The sequence below is a fragment of the Hoplias malabaricus genome, chromosome 11 (genome assembly GCF_029633855.1).
Source record: "Hoplias malabaricus isolate fHopMal1 chromosome 11, fHopMal1.hap1, whole genome shotgun sequence".
Taxonomy (NCBI): domain Eukaryota; kingdom Metazoa; phylum Chordata; class Actinopteri; order Characiformes; family Erythrinidae; genus Hoplias; species Hoplias malabaricus.
In genome coordinates, this window is record NC_089810.1 from 30,627,342 (window position 1) to 30,647,918 (window position 20,577).

The following is a 20,577-nucleotide window of genomic DNA, read 5'->3' on the forward strand; positions in this document are numbered from 1 at the left end:
TACTGAATTACTAATAAAGAGAGCATTTCACAAGAATTGATCTTCCTATATTTACCTCAACTCTCTATCTCTGTACGGAATTAACTTTCAAATTGCACATTTTTAGAAATACAATATTGAAGAATGAATTAGAGGTGATTTACAAAATATATAATATCTTTTAATGTGTAATATGCCGCAATGAGTTTAATCAGCCACTTACTGTACAGTGCAGTTAATATATACTGATAGCAGTTAATATTAATTGGTCAAAATCATTTTATTAAAATCAGAAGTAATGTTGGAAAATCAAGCTAAATAGTCAGTGTAAAAGCAAAAAGTTATATTGCTAGTGCCTGTTATAAACTACAGGAAAATTTCTGTGTGGTTTAGGTACAGAACAGCGACTGCGTAGCCTGTGTAGGAGGCACGGCATGAATTCTCCGGAACATTACCGGCTCTGTTCACACATGGGCTCTCTTGGACCTTACCTGAACTTTGTACAGGGGTGCTGGTTGGGTGAAGTGTGTCCAGTACAAATGATTCAGACATTTGCGTTTATACATATAAGAATGTGTGAAAGGGGCTCCGGTTAGGCCTGTCATCTTTTGTGGTCTTCACATTGTCCCAGTAATAATTGTGATAAGTAATATTATTGTCATTTTCAGACAATTCTATGCCACTGATATAATGATAACGTAATGGCATAATAATGCAATTACACCCTTTTAAAGAGCAGTAAATTCTTTGCTACAAATTAAATTATTAAGTATATTTAGACATTGGTTTTGGAATATTAAACATGTATAAATATCCTAAATAAATAAAACATTATTGAAATAAAACCACTGTTTTCAAACAAATTGACATAACAGCTCCAGAATAGACAGACCAGAGTTCAGATCAGAGTGAGTGGCATTCATTCTTATGTAAACACGTCCATAGACACAATGGGCTATATTGAGGTCAGCAAAAATGAATGTCTATATGTTGTATAATGTATTTTATATAATACATATATAATATATATGTATAATATATGTTAAAATATAATGTGTTATTGTGGCAGGTATAACTACAGTAAATACACCAATCCCAGCACCCCGACTAATTTCAGTTTAAGCAAGATTGACTTACAGTTTATAAAGTCAAAACATTTTCAGGCACCAGTGGTAAACAATTGGCCGTTTTTGAATAATGATCTGCAATAATATCATTTAGAACAGGTATATTTGTCTCTCTGCACGTCTGCCAAGCTTTTGCTTTGGCTTTGTTTGAGTGAAGTAATGACTGGTCTCCCGTTTTTTGGTTTTTGGTTGGCCCTTTGGGGCTGGAGCAGGGCCGGCAGACACCCTCTGACTCTCTCCTCTCTGGTGATCTTTGACCTTCTGGTTTAGAGGGGGCATGAGCAAGAGGCTGAGAGAGTTTATTATTTCCTGTGTTTCCCCCTTCAACCAGTGTTTTGTGTAGGCTGTGTTTCAAGGGTGTTTTCAGGCCTCATTGTAATAATTTGGTTTCCCTAAAGTTCACCGAAAAATCTACACAGTAAAGTTTATTGCCTGGAACAAATGATTTTTGGGGTATTCCAGGTCTGTGGGTGTGGAGTGGGTTCGCTTGGTAGTTATTAAGCCGTATAATCTTGCCAAAATCTAACACTCATTCTTTGCCTACAAAGAAAGAAATAGAGTCAACTTAAACTTTGACTTTGAGGGTTGCTTGTGAAAGTACAAACAATATTCATTTGTGAGAGTCTGAATTTGTAGTGTGCTTGTTTCCATACGTGTTTGAGAGCTAAATAATATATTGTTTGGCTAATGAAACTGGTGAATATTAAAGAGCTATACCCCACCTTCACTGTTAGTGTTTTCACTGACATGATACTGACATGATAAGGTTTGTGCTGATTTATTTATAAGAAAAGAAGGTTGTGAATTCAGATTTACACAACTATACACCAGCCTCGCTTTAAGCTGGCTTTTAGGACTGTTACATGTAAACGTATTGTGCCTTATTTGAAAAGCAGATTATAAAGATTTGTGAGTGATACAGATGGTGATAAAGATGGTGAAAAAAAAAAAGATTGGATACACCATATTAATATTGTTAGGAAAATATAACAACTGCCAACTGTCTTTAAACAATAAAATGAATGGTGTCTCCTGAGAAATTTGTTAGCCACATTTAGTTAGCTAACTGGTCTTTACATAGACTAGTCACAGCTTAAATCTCTTTTTTTATTAAATTAAAATTTTAAATAAAATAATAGATCTAACCACGACCCTGAAACGGACAAGCTGAAAAGATGATGATGATAGATCTATACATTAATAAAAATAATTACGAATAAGTGAAAGTTAGCTAGAGTTTTTTCAAGACGTTCAACTGTCTGTTTGTTTTTAGAACAATAGCGACACCCTGTCTTCCAGCATAAATAAATGTGTCATTAATTATTTGTTTAAAATATGGGCAAATCAAGGCAGATGTCGATTACAAAAGCTATTATATTCTATTACTGATATAAGTCCAATATCATCATGCATTAAAAGTTTAAAATATATTGGTTTGTCCATGACATCACAAAAACAGTGAAATAAAAATGGACTGTGGTTGGAGTTTAGTTTTTATATATGGTCTGCATGTAGTTACAGTATGTATACTATGCTATGAAGGGTATGAAACTTTAAATATTATTACCTACAGTTAAAAAAAGTTATTTTAAAACATGGGCACTTTAAGGATCCCCTAAATTTATCAAAACTGGCAGAAGTATTTGGTTAGTTCAAACAAACAATGCACTTTTCATAGAGACGTTTAACTGACCTGTAGCAGGGAGAATAGGCATCTGTCTTTGCAACTCTGCTTTTAGCACTGCAGAAACTGTACTATGTAACTTTTGGAGGCGGGTAAGAAACCACCCCTCCCTCTTGATTTCACTACAGCACTGGAAATGTCAATTTCACACTTCAGCATTAAGGGGCGCTCAGGAGCCAAATTCCAAATCTTACTGAGATTGTCTTTAAGGCTATGTTGTGAGATTACCTGTTATAATGGTACCATTACATGGCTTTCAAATGTATTTGAAGATTAGACCTGACAAATGAGAAAGTCAGGTTTGTCAACTGATCTGTACTTTTACTGTAACTACAGCTAAAATTGTTGCTAACTTAAAACAAATAATAGGGAAAAAGATGTCTGATATTATGTCATTTTTTAACCCCTTAAAGTTAACATTGGCATCAGTCACAAATTTTGTATCACTTGGGTCTATCTTCTCTCACATTCTTTATCTCATCCAAGGTTCAGCTCTAGTGGCCCCACCTAGACGTCACCTCTTTAATTTGTCGCAGCCAGGCTGCCTGGTGTCGGGCTAGTGTGAGGCTAGCCCTGGAGCTCCATGGCATCCACAGCGTGAATGTCGCAGCTGGAAGGCTATTGTCCCTCGCCCCCTTCCCAATCCACGGTTACAAACCAGGAGCTGCTGATCAAAGGGCCTGCGGATTACCCCAGCCCTGAGAGAGAGGGGTTGTGCTGGAGGGGAGGAGGAGGGACTGGGTTCAAAAGGAAAGAGGAATGCTCCTAATTACGTTCCTTCCACTTCTTTTCTTGTCTCTTCGTTTTGGTTCCTTTTCTTGGCTTTCTGCGTGAGTGTTATTTTATGTGTGTGTGTGTGCGTGTGCCCCGTGGCTGCTCTTCAGGCTACAGTGAACCTGAGAGGAAGCAACACAGTGTGAGAGGAGAGTGATATTAAGAGTGGAGAGCCGCAAGCCTCAGTAACATCAGAGAGGTTGTCTGACATAGAGGTTGAGTGAAGTGAGAGAGAGAGTGAGAAAGGGGTGGGGCAGAGAGGAAAGTAGGAATCAGGGTGGGGGTCATCAGAAAGATTTCTCATCGGGGGAAGACTAGCTGAGATCAAGGAGTGTATAAGAGGATGTGTCATGAAGATTATTGCAAGTGTTGCTGGGGATTAAAAAGCAGAGCTTGAGGTGCTGCTATTCATGCGAGCAGAAACTTTGGGACAGGGATCCATCCGGGATTGGGCCATCCCGAGTCCTGTAGTCGGTGCTCTTCACTACGTACAGAGACAGAGGCTACGTTCTCATTAACAGGCAAAAATGACCCAAATCAATATCAAAAAAACAACTTTATTCATTTCAAAAACACAATGTTGCAACAAAATAAATGTTCTATTACTATTAATTATGTTAAGTAAAATATATTTTTACACAATACCATGGTTTATTGTACATCGGTTATTTTTTAACCAAACCAACTCCATATGACTGTCACTTCCTCCACCTCAGAGCCACTTTCCACCGTACTTCACTGTGTCTGAATCTCTCATGTAAAGAACATAGGCCATATTATGGGTAACTGCATGATGCCATTACGTAGACAAGTCAGAATATAACTATTATCACAAGATAGATTTTTTATGGCACAGCCCTAGTGTGGACATGTCAAATCAGATTTTAGTCACTTCCATATGTGTTCATAGAATGGATATGTATACGATTTGTGGGTATGGAACATGAATGTGAATGGTCAGATCAGATATTGTACCTCTTTTTTTACCTATAAACATAGATCATAGAAAGCCTAGAGCTTTCGCCTCAGCCAGCACAGTAAGCGTGGCAAAATAACAACGGAAAAGAGACTTGAGCTGCTTCCCAGATATTGCCAAATCCCCTACACAGTGCACTTCAAAGTTTATAAAGAGTGAATCCCATCTCTTAATTTGACCCCTACCCTTGTATTTGAGTGTCATCTTGCTCCTTGAAATTGAGTTACTAAATGTAGGGTTTAAAATCTTCCCCTGCAAAAGAGAACAACCCTTCAAGGGACTGATACAACACCAGAACAGAAAAGAGCAGTGATTCATTGGTGCTCTGCTGCCAGTCTGCAGAGATATCAGAACGTTAACATAGTTGAATTTGGGGCGTCATGCATTCAAATGAGTTCCACCATCCTATATTAACACCTACTCCTAACTCTCTGTGAAATTGTGCTGTTTTTTTTAGCATCTTTTTGCTTGAAACTTCCAGTTTCATGTTACATTTTGTAGCAGCCACAGACATTGGAATATAATTGCTTCACCATTTAAGGAGGAACCTGAACTTCTGAGACATCTTCAAAATATGTGTGATGTTTTATTCTTTTCATGAAATAAAGGGACATAATACATTGAAACTTCATTAAACCAACATCATACTCTGGCTATCATAGTGTATTAAAGAGAAAATACTGACATTTGTGGGTTTCTTTGGTCCTCGCCAGCTTGCCACTGATTCACAAGGCATTTTTAACCCTTTATTTGAAGTGTGCCCCAGAAAATTCTAATTTTCAAGTATTGTATAGCTCCCCTCTGCCCTACGTCACTCTACCAACAAGAATTGAGACACCCCTACCCCTAGGCAAAATGGAGGGGTAGGGCTAAGCTTTAGAATGGGATTGACCTAAAAACTACAACACAGAGACCGGGCACTAGTGGGACTGGAAGATAAAAGGAAATATAAAATAAAGTATAAACGGTTTGTAATTCGACACAACACACTACATGAGGGCAGAAACAGTTATTTTATGACCTACACTGTGCACTACAAAGGGTTTAGGGAGACACACATGGGTTACTAACGTGTCCAGTTTTAAAACAACCAGTCGTTTGTTGTTGGTCACGGAGGCGATGAATAATGAATTGATGAATGAGGCTTGTAATGTGAATGCAGCCAGAGTGGGCACCAGAATGTTTTTGAAAGGTCATGACAATATCAGAATTTTTGACTTTGCTAATACAAGCTGATGACTCTGATGAGCTCAACTGATGACAATTCCTTGTTTGTGTGTTATGCAGGTGTGGCGTTTGTGTGGAGGGGGTTTCTGTGAGACCCCTGGCTTAGTGGCCAGAGGTGAAAGAACATCATGGACGAAGGAGGCCTAAGAGGCCTTAAAGTTCTGTCCACTGTGGTGTGTGTTTGCCATACCCTGCTCTTCAACTGCCCCTGTGAGTACCCATCTATACAAACACACCTATTTATGCACACACGCATTCCATGTGTCCACATATCTACAAATATTATACATACTATTAATGCCCAGATAACCACATGTTTATGTGTACACTGCTTTTATATATTCATGCAGCAAGGTAAGCAGTGCAGTTTATTCAGTTACATTCACAGACGTTTACATAATTCTCACAAAACAAATAGTCCCAGTGCAAAATTCAGACATGAGTCTGAGACATGCTTCTTACTTGACACTCAGTATTCTCTCATGCTGTAAGTCCAAACACAATTCTGCATTAATGCCCCAAATTAATGCCCTCCCCAAAAAAAAACGTGTTATTCGTGTCATAATTTGTGGTGTTTACGTATACACACAGTGCTTTTCTAGACACTACATTCGATTTATATTTTTTGAAACTTTAGAAAGTTGTAGCACCAGTGTGCAGCATCCACTTGGTTCACACCAATACATTCATCACACATCAGCTTTTTGGTAGAAATTTGACAACACAAGGCAGGAAACACCAAAATCTACCAAAACTAGGACCCTGGGATCAGTACCTATTGAGTCACTGTGCTGCACACTGCTGTTAACAAAATACAATGCTTGAATTAATGTTTATTGCAGTTATCAACAGTAAGTGAAATAGATTTTTGAACATTAAACGAAACAGTAGGTCTTGGTCATCTTAAATTCCATATCAGTCATAAGTTGAAATCCTAAAAACACATTTCTGTTCATCAGCATGACATATTTAGATGTTATTTCCAAAAAATAAGTCACATGTCCCTTAATGCCTTAAAAGTAGCTTAGATATAACTGTGTACAAATATGTAATTACTCCCTACCTCATCCACTTGCCTACAACTCCAAAGCCCCACCCACATAATTTCCTTAGGTTTGGTTTCTTAGATTTATGATATAAAAATCCCAGGCTTTCTGAATCCACCCGTTGGAGACTGTCTTTGCAACTTTGCAGTTACTTGGTCAGAATTTCTAGCCTAAGTGTTGACTGCTTGTTTCATTTATTCTAACATATAAAAATCACCAAGTGAGACAAGATTAAAAACCTGATTTACTAAAAGTTGTCTATATAATTGCAATCATGAAATTTTGGAATATTTGTGATTAAAAAAAAAACAAAAAACAAAAAAAAAAACATTTAAAGCCCACACTCCTTGTCCTTGTAACAATTTTTTAGTTGACTACAGCTCAACTACTGGTGCACATATTTAACTACATCCACCCTCTATCTCGTTCTTAAACTGTTGCTGTCCAATGAAAATAGTACCTTTGATAGGAGAAAGATAAAAACCTTTTAAACTCTTAGTGGAGGTCATTGTAAAAAGATATAATTCCAAGTATTTTTAGAGCATTTCCATTGGCCCATTCATTGAATTTTCACACAGCAAGTGATGTAACAAACTAAAAATGGACAAAAATGGAGATTCCTGTTTTTCATTGGATAGCAACAATGTGACAATTGACCTGTGCCACCTATAACACACAATATTAAAGAAATACTTAGAAGTGGTTTTACCTTACAGCTTCAAAATAGTTGAAATGCTTCAGTGACATGTAATAAGACGAATAGAACCTCTGTCATTGCTACTTCAGGCCCAGCACGGCAGAACATGCACTATGTAACATTTGGAGCAGAGTAGGAAGGAGCACATATGACAAATCTTACTAAATGTTCCTGTAATTTGTTGGTAGACCATTCTCAAAACTGAAGTGACACAGCAAATTGGGAGAACAACAAGCCACCGCTGTAAAACACACACTGACATTCCAGATCTATCTTGGTATCACTGCTTTTCTGAGGCTAGTCCACCATCCAGATGACATCTGGTCTGTGGTGTTCGTGTGGTGGATATTTTCCACGAATGAATAGAATGGAGGGAGGCAGATAAAATGCTTCTTTTTGTACTTAACAGCATCCCCTGTAAACCACTGGTAAAAACACTGTAACTCATGGTAATTGCTGTGTATTCCTGTTCCTTTAATATTGACTTGAATTTATTCAGCTTTTTTTATGACAGCAGTGCCATATTGCATTTAGGAGAGGTCAGATTGAACTTGGCGTTGTGTCTTCTTCCCTCTTTCATTTTGGTGATTTTTTTTAATATCTCTCTCTCTCTCTCTCTCTCTCACATCCATATAGTTGTGTTATCCCTCTCGTTCCGCACTCAGCCTGCCTCTGTGGTTCAAAAGCAGGGCGGAGCTGTTGTCTTGCACTGTGTGGCACGTCCTGCCTCTGTCAATCTCACCTGGCTGTTCGAGGGTCACCCCCTGCAGGCCAAGGCCCTGTCCGGCGTCACAGTCCAACCGGGATCACTCTCACTGCTCTCACTTCAGCCCCAACACACAGGCTCCTATCAGTGTGTGGCCCGCTCAGATGCAGGTGCTATCTCAAGCCGGCTGGCACGAGTGTCTATCGCAGGTAGGTGCATGACATCACACACACACAAACATACAAATGTATACACATTAATACATTCACATCACTGCTGCTGCGTAAAAACATTTTCTAATAAGAAGTGGTCTAGAACAAAATAAATTAAAATGGGAATTCCTTATAATTCAATTGAGATGTTAAAAAATCCATCAGAATGCTACTTTGTAGAGATACAAACTGAGTCAGAGTTGCTCAAATTGTTTGTGACAGAAAGCCAGTAAAACATAACTGAATACTGTACAAAATAATGACAACATCCCAATATTTTTTTAGAAACTGGTTGAATTTTCTTTCACTTACATTAAAGTGTATTCATTCTCTCCATGTCCTATTAAGTTACTATGTTTTGTAACAGCAAGGATATGCTAAAGCCATTGTTTAAATGCATATACACACACGTCAACACGCGCATGTGCACATATTTTCACTAGAGCTCAAAGAACAAAACTTCCACATGAGAGTGCTTTAAAGAGCAACAAGGGAAATCGTCTAGAGAAACGGACGGAAAGCACTTTTCTCAAGCTGCTAAATGGTTCACAGGAATGGCCTGCCATAGCCGCACTCAGCTAAGCGCTGATAGGGAAGGAAGTGCTGGTGTTTATTGTTTTGATTTTTTTTTTTCTTTTTTTTTTTTACATCTGGCAATTTTCCACACACCTCTTCAACAGTATCCTTAATGAGCCTGAGGGCTTCCTGTGCTGATGCTGGGTGGGGAACTCTATCAGACGCAACAGTCGCCCGTGGGCCTGAGACTGATCGGCGTTCCTGATTACACCGTATTATTATTATTCGGCACAAAGGACACGTCCCCTACGGCCGCCTTCAGTCCAGTACAAACACTCCAGTGACAGAAGGCTTTTGTGCTTGGTAATTGCTTAAATATGCATGATACTGTAGCAGTGCAAAATCACATAACTTTATATGCTCCTAACTTTGTCTAGATATTGAGGAGTTTGGAGAGACTCACCGGAGGTCACTAACAGTAAAACAAGGGACCACTGCTGTTATTACGTGCCCACTACCACGAAGTAATCCTCCTGCTTTACCGCGTTACAGAATACGGGGCAAATGGCTAGAGGAATCAACAGGTGTGTCGTAATGCCCCTCATATTTTTATTAATATTTATTATCTAACATTTTTTTTACATGAAAAAAAATTGATAGGCGGATATGTAATTTTTATATTTCTATTCTTCTCTCATACAGATGAATATTTAATCCTTCCCTCTGGGAACCTACATATAGTCTCTGTGTCCCCAGAGCATCATGGCATGTATAAATGTGGCGCATATAATCCCGTCACCCGAGAGGCTCAAGTAGAGGCCCACGGCACTAAGCTAATAGTGAAAGGTAAGATGAGGACATGCCATAAGTGGTAGAGTGCTTTAAAAACTTTATTCACTAAAATAGCACTAAAGAAAATATCTACAGATTTAACTCACCACCTCTCCTTTAACAGATTCAGATGGTTCCTCCCCTGTGGGGATAGTATATCCTGTCAAACCTGTCACCCTGACAGCGGAACAGTCCACGTCCCTGGTTTTGGAATGTGTAATATCAGGAAGCCCCTCTCCTGTTGCTAAATGGACAAAAGATGGCAAAGAACTGCTGCTGGCTTCCAGTCTGAAGCTACTACACAGTAACCTGGTGCTGAGTGATGTTCAGAAAAGCGACGCTGGAAACTACACCTGCTCTGTTCAGAGGGAAGACGGGGACATAGTCAGTGTCCGCTATACGGTGAATGTACTGGGTGAGTTCACAAGGACAGGCAGAGTGAGGTCAGAGCATTTACTTAAGTGTCGCCCAACCTCCTTTTATTGCCCTGTTAAATGTTTATTATTTGTTTTAATTATTCTGAAAGGGGAACACATAGGAAAGATGGAATCAGTCAAAATTTTTGATCTCTACTTTAACTTTGTAGCCCACACCACAGTATACTGCATCTTGGATTAAGTTTTGTAATATTTGTAGGAGGAAAGGAAAGGAAGAATTTTACTTGATGACTTCACCTGCTTTGTATAACTCTTTACACGTGTAGTTTCCATTAGGGGTTTACAAGGGATTAAATACAATAAATACAAAATACTACTACTACTACTACTACTACTACTACTACTACTACTAATAATAATAATAATAATAAATTATAATTATACATTATAATCTTTTTGTGTAGCATGTTTTATAAATAAATGCAACTTAAATTCTTAACAGTGAGACTGCAGTAAAAAAAGGAAAATTAAAAATAAAAAGATATATATACAATAGTAAACAATTAAAGTAGTGCAATGAAAGGAAAGACATGATTAAAAATGACTCAAAATTCTTAAAAATAAAATTAAAAAGAATAAACCTGAACTCTAAAGGCATTGGAACATTTCTGAGATCTAGCACCTCACAAAGCCTTTTGCATTAATAGGTGCAATTAAAAGAAAGATTTAAAGAAGGATTATACTTGAGTCTGGAGTTTTCCTGCACCATAAGTGAGGAAGAGTGCTAAAATTTATGGCTTTCACTCTATGAGCAGCAGTAATAACTTACCTTGAAGTAATGCCAAATTCTAAGCTGTTAATCAATCCTTGGGATATCTTCTTTAAAAACCTCCAAGGAGTTGTTAACTCTTAGAATAATGATTCATTTCCAGCACCCGGAGAGTGGAAGAGCACTAAAAGTTCAAGGAAGCTCAAGCCGGAACCTTCTTCCGTACGTACTACATACTGAAAAGGAGAGTTCAGAAAATGAACGGAAGCTGAAATATTACTCTGTGACCCAGCAATGACAAAAAGGAATATTTAATTGATATTAGAACTTACTAAAACCGCTGGACACACGTATCTCAGAAAATTAAGGTTTTAAAGTTTAACGTGGTGAATGCGCGAAGGGCACAAAAGACATCATACTGTTCCTCACACCTCCTCTCCTGTCCTCCTCTCTTTCTCAGTCCCTGCCACTGTACTGAGAGGTCTGTCTGACCAGACTGTGTCGTCTGGCTCGTCTGTAAGATTCACCTGTGGCGTCTCTGGAAATCCTACCCCCAAAACCACCTGGCTGTTCAACTCCTCCCCGGTTTTACCCTCCTCTCGCCTCCAGATTTCAGACTTCTCTCTGCGTATTTCCTCAGTCAACGCACAGGACCAGGGCATGTACCAGTGCCTGCTGGACAACAGCATTGGCTCTGCACAGTCATCCGCCAGACTTAGCGTCCAATCAGGTACAGAGCCTTTCAATTTAATTTGCATAAAGGAGTGCTGAATCACTGAGAAGCACCTCATAGCAGATTATTAAAAGCATTTACATTTATAGAGTACTGTACAAATGTTTTAAGCACCAGAGATTATGGGATTTAAAAAGCTGTTTATCTGAGCAGTAAGTGTTTATTTGCACAAAAAAACATTATTCCAGTGAGTGTGATATGTTATATTCTGTGTGTGAATGTGTTGGTTGAACTTTTTCCAAGTCTCTCCTCATGACGATTCATATTATTTGAGGTTATCATCCAATACCTAGTTTTACTGGTTAATAAATAATGAATTTAAAGAAATGTGTGCTGTTGATTCAGCAAATTCATGCAAATCAAGGAGAATCTGAACAAAACATTGTTCTTCAAACTCACTCTCACCTACTACTTTATAGAAAAAAAATATTGTACATTTCTTTTTTGTTTTACGTTCTTCTTTTTTTGTATTTACTGTGATTATATATAATTTTGTACAAGCACCACACTCACTGAGAAGGCATTAGTTTAAATATATATCATTACCTTAGGTGTCTAAGACTTCTGCACAGTTCTGTATATGGAAAAAATGTGTACACATGATCTGTCTCTGCAATCTACAACACAGCAATGTGATTTCAGAATATGAATTGGGTGTGCTAAGGAACATGTATGTAAATAAAAAAGGTCTTTATGTCATGGATATTAATAAGCAAAATCAATTTCTACTTCATATTTAATAATATACTGAACGATCACTGATTAGGAAACATTCACCTTGTATCTGCGCTCACTGACCATACAGGAGGACTTTATAGTTCTACAAATACAGCATTTAACCCTGCTCTTCAATGGTCAGCAACCCCACAGGACCATCACAGAGCAGGTATGATTTGGGTGGTGGATCATTATCAGTGCTGCACTGACATGGTGATGGTACAATTGGATCAGACACAGCAATGCCGCTGGAGTTTTTAAACAGCACATTGTCATTGCTGGACTGACTGTGTCCAAAAATGTCCAACACAAACTGCAGCAAGAGATGAGCTACTGTCTGACGTTACAAGTTGGACCAAGGAGGTAGGTGTGTCTAACAGAGTGGGCGGTGAGGGAACACTTGAGCAGCACTGCTGTATCTGATCCACTCGTACCAGTGCAACACACATTAACATATCACCACCACGGAACTGTCATTTCAGCACTGACAGTGATCTACCAACCAAAATCATACCTGCTGTGTGGTGGTCCTGTGGGAGTCCTGACCACTGACAGCCTAGGTTTGGTTAGCATTCTTTTATAGAGGCTGTGTAACAAAATCACAAGGTTCTGTTGGACAGATATGCAAATGTAAGTTTTCCTTTTGGAGGCCTCGTAAGAGATTATGAAGATCTTGGTTTTCGTGGTACATAAGGCATGGCTGTAGACATATTAGTGGCCAGGCTATGAGATGTGGACGGACTTTGGCTGCAGCAGGGCTGGGGGAGGGTTACGGGAGCAAGAGGGGTTTTGGCGGGCAGCAGTGGGGCCGTGAGAGTGAGCTTTGTGCACACTGTCGGGGATAAGCTCTGGAACAGCGGAATGTAAGGAGTAACTGCATAAGGTTATGACGAGAAGCAGACCACCCAGCTGTCAACATCACACACAACTGCCCTTATTTATGAACACACACACACACACATGCACACACACACACACACACACTCAAACGGCACATACACACACTCACGCAGAGCCTCCCTCTATCTCTGGGTTTATTCATCAGCACTGCCCTGCATCCCTGAGCATGATTAATAAAGGCAGAGATATGGAGTCTTCAAATGGAAAAAAGACAGCCGGAGTCCTTTCAAAATGTTGGCTCACACTGTTTTTTTTCCTGGCTTGCAGAACAGGGGAGATTTATATGGCTCTAATAAAATGCAGGTCAGTTCAGAATCATGGGTGTTTATGTTAAACTGTAGATTAGAGTCAGATATTGGAGTTGATTTCAACAGAATAACACCACTGATTGTAAATCAAAAATCATTGCTTAAAATAAATACAAATTAGCTTGGTGGGGCTACATTGCTTAAAATGTAATATAGTATAACATGGAATATAGCACTCTTTTCAAACCATGTTTTAGATTATCCCTTAAATGGTTCAGATTCAAGGTTTTTGAGGTTAACTGTCACCTGTGTAATTTCCAGAAAATTTAATTATTTAAAAAGATGAAAATAAAAACATACTCTCCTGCCACAGCGCTAAAATAAGCACCCAGCTCCCAGCGCTTCTAGTGTTAAATGAGGCTGATGTTATCTTCCTTATTGATGCTCCTCCTTCCACCTTAAATATAAAAGAGAGGCATTAAAAATATATTAGGAAAATTATTCAAAATGTTTATATACATGTATTCCAATCGTAAATGGGTCAATTTTACAAGGCTAACATTGGCGTTATTCCCAGCCCCTTATTTGAATAAGATGAAAATAAGACATGGAATACCCTGTGCACTTTATTTGGAGGTGTGTGGAAAGATGAGGTTTGCCCTATAATCAGAATGGAACTTCCATTAAAAGTAACGTTAAACAGAAATATTTCTGCATGCTGTCATTTATAATTCTTAGAAAGAAACAAAATCGGCCACAACCTGAATTGGCCAATACAACTGCAATCAGTGCCTCCCTGATATTATGACTTGTATGCGTTTCAGGTGAAACGTCCTTGCCTGTAATCCTGTCCCCCCCAGAGAGCGGCATGTACACAGAGGGAGAGTCGGTCACTCTTTCCTGCAACGCCAGTGGTCAGCCCCTTCCTGGGATCCGCTGGTATAACTCAGCAGGTCTCATTGCCACACACCCGGCCCTTCTGCTTCAGGCCCCAGGGAGTGAGGCCTCGTCCCCTGGAATCGTCCCAGCTCACCTCACCATGTCCCGTCCGGGCAGCAGCAGCCTCTACATCCAGGCCGTGACCAAGGACCATGCTGGGAAATACACCTGTGAAGCCTCTAATGAAGTGGGCTCTGTACTGGCTGAGGCCTTTCTGACCGTGGGTGAGCATATTATATGGTCCTGCCCGAGAAGGGAAATGCCGAGAGGGGTTCTTGGGGAGGAATCTGTCAATCGCTTTTTGCATCAGACAATCTGATCTGATATTTTAGTTCATATCAGTTAATAGAGGTATTTAAAGTGCATTTTGAATATGGATGCATGTTACTGTCTTTAATGTTAGCATCTCTGTTTAATACTTAAACAAGCCGGACAATGACCTGGAGGTGGGGAAATGAGAGGCAACTATATTCCTTTTTTTGCTCTTTTTTTATTTTTTTTCCAGCTGCCACACACTCAGCCCAAACCACAACACATCTAATAAACCCAACACAACATTTAACCCCGAAAAAAACCCCTAAACAATCAGTGGCCGAGTCGCTAAGGAGCTCCGCCGTGAGCCACAGTGCCTCCCAGATCACGCTTTCTTTAAACCATTGGTTCATGCAAATAATGATAGACAGGTACGTTAGACGTTTGATTGGCTGATTCAAGAAATGACAGTATCTCCGCCTACTCACTATGCACATTTGTTCTTTGGGCTGCAGACACACACACTTGTCCTCCCCTGTGCATACCCTCCCATCTCTTTCACTCACTCACTCTCTCTCTCTCTCTCACTCACTCATTCACTTACTCATTGTAGCCAGGTGTAATGGCACTCTCCCATTGGTAGTGTTTATACAGTGCACAGCATTCCTCTGTTAATGTAGAGTCAGAAAGGGAAAGAGAGGCATTTAAATGAGAACACTCAAACAACCTTTACCTCACCTACTCCATCCACTTTCGTTCTGGCTGCAGTGCCGTGGCTACGTGTCCAAATGCACTAAGGATTTACACTGAAATAGAGAGGGAGGGAGGGAGGAAGAAGTGAGAGAGAAGTGTAGGTTTGCACTTAGAGTTGGTTAAGGTCTCTGATTCTCTCTGGTATTTTAATGGTTGCAGGGAGGAATGTGAGTGCACTGGTTACAGGCTCAGCCTCCACTCTACTGTTACCAGCCCTGGGCTTGTTTGTTTTGTAAAGTAAACCAGTGCCATGCACCCATAACCAAGCTGGATCAGAGACCCAGAGACACGATCAATTAAACCAGCTCTGCCCTTCATAATAAACCCCCTGGATGGTAGTGTTTACTCCCATATATTCAGTTACTCCTCTCAGTTTGGCTTGTAGTGGTGTGGCCAGCTACAAAACACGAAGGGCTCACCAATAGACACACACACACACACACACACACACACACCCACAGAGAGGAAAAAAATAACTCCCTTCAGCTGCCAAGCCAGTGTCAGATGTAATAACATTTCCAGCTTTCATTATTTCCCAGGTGGACTATTCTGGCTACAGTGGGTATTCAATCAAAACAAAAAAACAAACAAAGCCTTATTATGTAGTGCCTCTTTACATGGGAGTGTGTTTTTTTATGTAAATTGAAATACCTTCCTTCCTGATAATACATTTTTTTAAATATTGGCAGGGCATGAGTCTGTGAGTGCGGGTCACTGCTCTGAGCAGTATGTGTGAATTTTTAGGGAAAGTTTTGGGAGCTTTTTCCAAGGATGCCTGTGAATTCCTCCACACCATGTATTTACCCTTAGGATACGCCAATTACAGAGGCGTGATCAAACCTTGTGCCCCTTTTAAGATGAGACGCATCAAAACGAAGTCACTCAGAGAATTGCCACTAGTTTCACTTGAAAGTACAGGGTTTGTGCTCTATGTTCGTTGTGTGTTTTATGAGAATAGACAAGGTAGAAACAGATTGTGACAACATTCTTTTGTGAAAAGCGCTATATAAATAAATTTGATAAAATAATTTAAAAGGGATTTCTACAACTGTGGGGAAACTGTGTTCTCTGGTTTATTACCACAGACTCACCACAGAAAGTCATATGTAATTTGAGTTGTTTGGTTTTATAGCACTTTCAGTAATGCAGTTAGCATAGCACCGGGAAAAAACAAATGTTAAATCCCCTTCTTCTTCTGAAGATATGCCACATGTTTGCTCTAATTTGATCAGATCCTCAGTCCAGTTCCACCATTGTAGCCATGGAGACACATCCCACCATTTCAGAGATCCAGAGTGACGAAGGAGAGGAGCTGTTCCTACGTATGGAGGAAGGAGGCGCTATACGTCCCCCCACAGAGAGAAGCAGTGACAAACCCACACCAGAAGCACCTATTATCATCAGCCCGCCTCAAACGCACAAACCCAACGCGTATGACCTGGAGTGGCGGCCAGGGCGGGACTGGGGAAGCCCAATCAATGCTTACTTTGTTAAATACCGGAAGGTGAGAGTGATTAAACACAAAATTACTTATCTGCGTTTAGCTGAAAATTGGTGGTTAATTACAATTTATGGGTCGTGAAGGAAACTGCAGGGTTCTTACATGATATGTTGTAAAAAAAATAAATCAGAGAGCAGACTTCAGAATTTCATTTTTCCTTAACTTTTAATTGTGAACAAACCTTTAGTGTAGAACAGGCTACATTTTATGTTTTACCTCGTTCCAGTATTTTAAAATGAGCAAATGTATCGTTTTTCTATATGGTCTCTGTTGATATGCAATTTTTTTTTTATATTATTTGACCAGAGTCAAACTTGTCTCACATTGCCAGACTCTGGTACCTATTGGCATTCATGGTGGCCAAGAACAGCCTACTACTGCAGTAAAAGGAATTTGACTGACATGCAAAAGATCCAATCACAAGTCTGCTATTTTGGTTTGATGTGTGGAATCAGTCTTTCACATCGGACCAGTACCAGAGCCAGTACAAAATGATACATGGAAATGCCTCACTAATTTCTTTCTGCATTGCCTTCAGTGATATTTTTTTGCATTTGAAAGAGACCACATAGCCATACCCACGCCTAGCTGGATTTGCTCCACAGCCAGTGCTACCACAAGTGAGATGAATGCCAGCACTGAGTGAGTGAGCGAGTGACTGCGTTATTGTAAGGAGTCGGTCATTTCCTCTTTAAAAGCTTGTGTTTTCTTCAATAATAATCTCACTTGGCCCATAAAGAGCAAACGGTTTTTGTTAGGATTGCATTGGCAGTGCTGTGCTGCTGGCTCAAGAAAAAGCGACATAGTTCTCGGTCAGGCATCACAGTGGCGGCCAGCATTTTGTCATCATTCTGAGCAGGGGGAAAATGAGAAAGACAAAGAGAAAGAGAGACATCTGCCTCTAGCTCCATGTTTGAAGATTTACATATGGGTTATGAGTCTGAGTGGAGGCTCTGGTGGGGCGCTTAAAACGTGGTCTATGAATTCCTGGTCCTCTAGCATTCCACTGTATAGCTTGTCTGATAAAATGGGATAGTGCCCAACCCTAGTGTGTATTTTTGTAGGTGGATGACATGGGGAACGTGGTGGGAAGTTGGCACACAGTTCGCGTCCCAGGCAGTGAGAAGAACCTGCCTCTGTCAGACCTGGAGCCGTCCAGCCTGTACGAGGTGCTCATGGTGGCCCGTAGTGCAGCCGGAGAAGGACAACCTGCCATGCTTACCTTCCGCACTGGCAAGGGTGAGCAATACACACAATGAAATATACCAGTGCCTCCAATAAACAAATGGAATAAAATTACTGTAGGCCAATGCCATCAAGAACCTCCCAAAAAAAAAAGGAATGGTATTATGTATGTTTTACCCTGAACTTGATAAACATTGAATGAATGAATGAATGATGTATGTTTTTGCAATATCCCAGCCTTACGTTGGAAAATTAATAATGTGACATGGTGAAAGAGTGACCAAATGAGTAAAACCATTTTTTTGGAATGGCTAGAGTACTCATTCTCCTATTCATGAGATATTTCTGGTGTGGGTGCCATATTGGGGAACAATTTCTGGCTTCAGAGGGCGGCACTAATGTAATCCAATGGGAAGGAAGTATAAATATATCTCACAGCTCCTCTCCCTGCACTGGAGAGAGTCTCACAACATTCAGAAGAACAGATCCCAACGGCTCTTTGTGTCGGGGGAGGGCTGGAGGGGTAAATGATCACATAATGAGGAGAAAAAGACCATTAATCCAATAGATCTAATGGAAAACTATTAGCCCGTCAGACTCTGATGCACTTCTATGCACTTCTGTCCGAATCTGTGTGAGTCGTGAGCTTCAGTAATCATATTATTTCACTTATGTTTTGTTTTAGCGTGTAAGAGTCTACAGACACACGCCTCGTAAATAATCTGATCCCACTGTCCCTGTGCTCTTGAGAGTGGAGCATATTCTTGGAAGAGAATATTTTGTCGTGACTGTCTGCCTAATTTGTTTTCTCTGCTTTGACTTAAAGTTTAATAAAGTAGTTCTCCTTGTCTGAAAGTTTGAGTGATCAATGAGAAAGGTTTCCATGTCACAGTGGAGCTGAGAGGCACAATCGGTCATAAAATTATGGTCTGTGCATTCACAAAGTGTGTTGTATGTCAGAAATTATTTTTAGTGCGCAATAAGGTTCAAGTTTTCCTGTCGAATTAGCACCTAATTTCAGACTGTATTATTTGTTTTATTATATGTGGTGTGCACTATGTAGGGAGCATGGCCAGGGCTCCTCTACTGACTGACAGACTAACAGAGCTCTGTTTACAAACGTGATGAAAATAAATGGGTCAGGCATCCATACATATATTTCTTAACAATTAAAGGCTAAATGAGGACTACAAGTGTTGAAAGAAACAATAAAACTATTTAAATACCACACCATGATGTAGCCCTGGTTGTAAAAGCTTGGCCTATGACAGAGGCAATGCCAATATCAAAAGCAGAGGCAGTGGGTTGAATGGATCATAAATATTTTGACACAGGACTGTCTTAGAGAAGCCAGGACCCACAGTGGGAATAAAAAAAGCCATGAATCATTGCATTTCTCTTAGTAGTTCTTCTCTTTTCTCTCCCTCTCTGTCTTTCTCTGTCATTCGCAGAGAGGAGCTCCTCCTCCAGTAAAAACCCCTCCAAGGCCCCGTTTGTCTCTTTGCCTGAGAAAGCTCCGGAAGACAAGGCTGTCAACACGCACTATGGAGTCGTCATACATGACAGAGGTGAGCTTACGGTGCATACCTTTAAAGATGAGTGAATCGCCAATGGTCCATGTGACTGAAGAGATATTAGCGCATGCTTGGGAGAGTTGTGCTCTGGAAATTGGGCGAACAGTGTGTTATTGTGATTGAGAGAGAATATAATAAACAGTGAGTATACTTGAGCATGTGTTTGTTTGACAATTTGTTTTTATATTAATACAGGCTTCACCTAATAAATCATAAGAGTCTTTTTGTACTAACCCTCTTTGGCTCTCAACCTCTCATTTCTCCCTCTCTCTCTCTCTGTTTGCCTTTCTGTCTATGGCCCAGAGCCCATTCAGTAAGTACTTGCTCCACTTTGGCATGCAGTTTGTCTATGTTTTGTGTGTTCCTGTTTATTTTCTCTTTCTCAGTGTATTCATCCCTTTTTACGAGATGAATTGTCAACTGTTTTCAATTCAAGAGGAACATTTTTTTTAATTTTTTTTTTTATTTTTGTTTTTATTTTTTTTGTTTTATGTTTGAGTTTTTTTTTTATAATCACATTTTTGCATGGAGATTTACAATAACAGAATCATATCTGCATGTTAGATATTTGATAGCAGGCAGATGGTTAGATTTCGGTGATATTTCAAACTTGATATTTGATGATATTTTGTACTGATATTTGTTCTAGAAGGGGAGATACTGTGCTAAAAGTGTTTCAGTGTATTAATTTTACTCCATTTATAACCCTTGTTACATTTTCAGTTTTATTAATGTGTTGTTAGTGGATCTATTGCTGTTTTAAAATTAAATAAATATAAATACAGACCCCTGACATATCAATGTTACGCTTGAAAACAGAGCTCTATCAGAGGTGGTTTAGCAGCTCCTATAAA

At 39.6% G+C, this 20,577-nt stretch overlaps 1 protein-coding gene across 2 annotated transcripts in view; it reads left to right on the plus strand.

The window, feature by feature from the left end:
- The window catches only part of cdon (cell adhesion associated, oncogene regulated), a 53,461-nt gene that overhangs the window by 17,645 nt on the left and 15,239 nt on the right, over nucleotides 1-20,577 (plus strand). For both annotated transcript variants that reach the window (XM_066685447.1, XM_066685448.1), the window contains exons 2-11: nucleotides 5,828-5,977; nucleotides 8,147-8,425; nucleotides 9,382-9,528; nucleotides 9,647-9,790; nucleotides 9,900-10,190; nucleotides 11,382-11,651; nucleotides 14,344-14,682; nucleotides 16,696-16,967; nucleotides 18,029-18,203; nucleotides 19,601-19,717. In XM_066685447.1, the coding sequence (XP_066541544.1) occupies nucleotides 5,896-5,977; nucleotides 8,147-8,425; nucleotides 9,382-9,528; nucleotides 9,647-9,790; nucleotides 9,900-10,190; nucleotides 11,382-11,651; nucleotides 14,344-14,682; nucleotides 16,696-16,967; nucleotides 18,029-18,203; nucleotides 19,601-19,717 (2,116 nt within the window). In that variant the 5' untranslated portion in view covers nucleotides 5,828-5,895. The remainder of the gene's footprint in view (nucleotides 1-5,827; nucleotides 5,978-8,146; nucleotides 8,426-9,381; nucleotides 9,529-9,646; nucleotides 9,791-9,899; nucleotides 10,191-11,381; nucleotides 11,652-14,343; nucleotides 14,683-16,695; nucleotides 16,968-18,028; nucleotides 18,204-19,600; nucleotides 19,718-20,577) is intronic.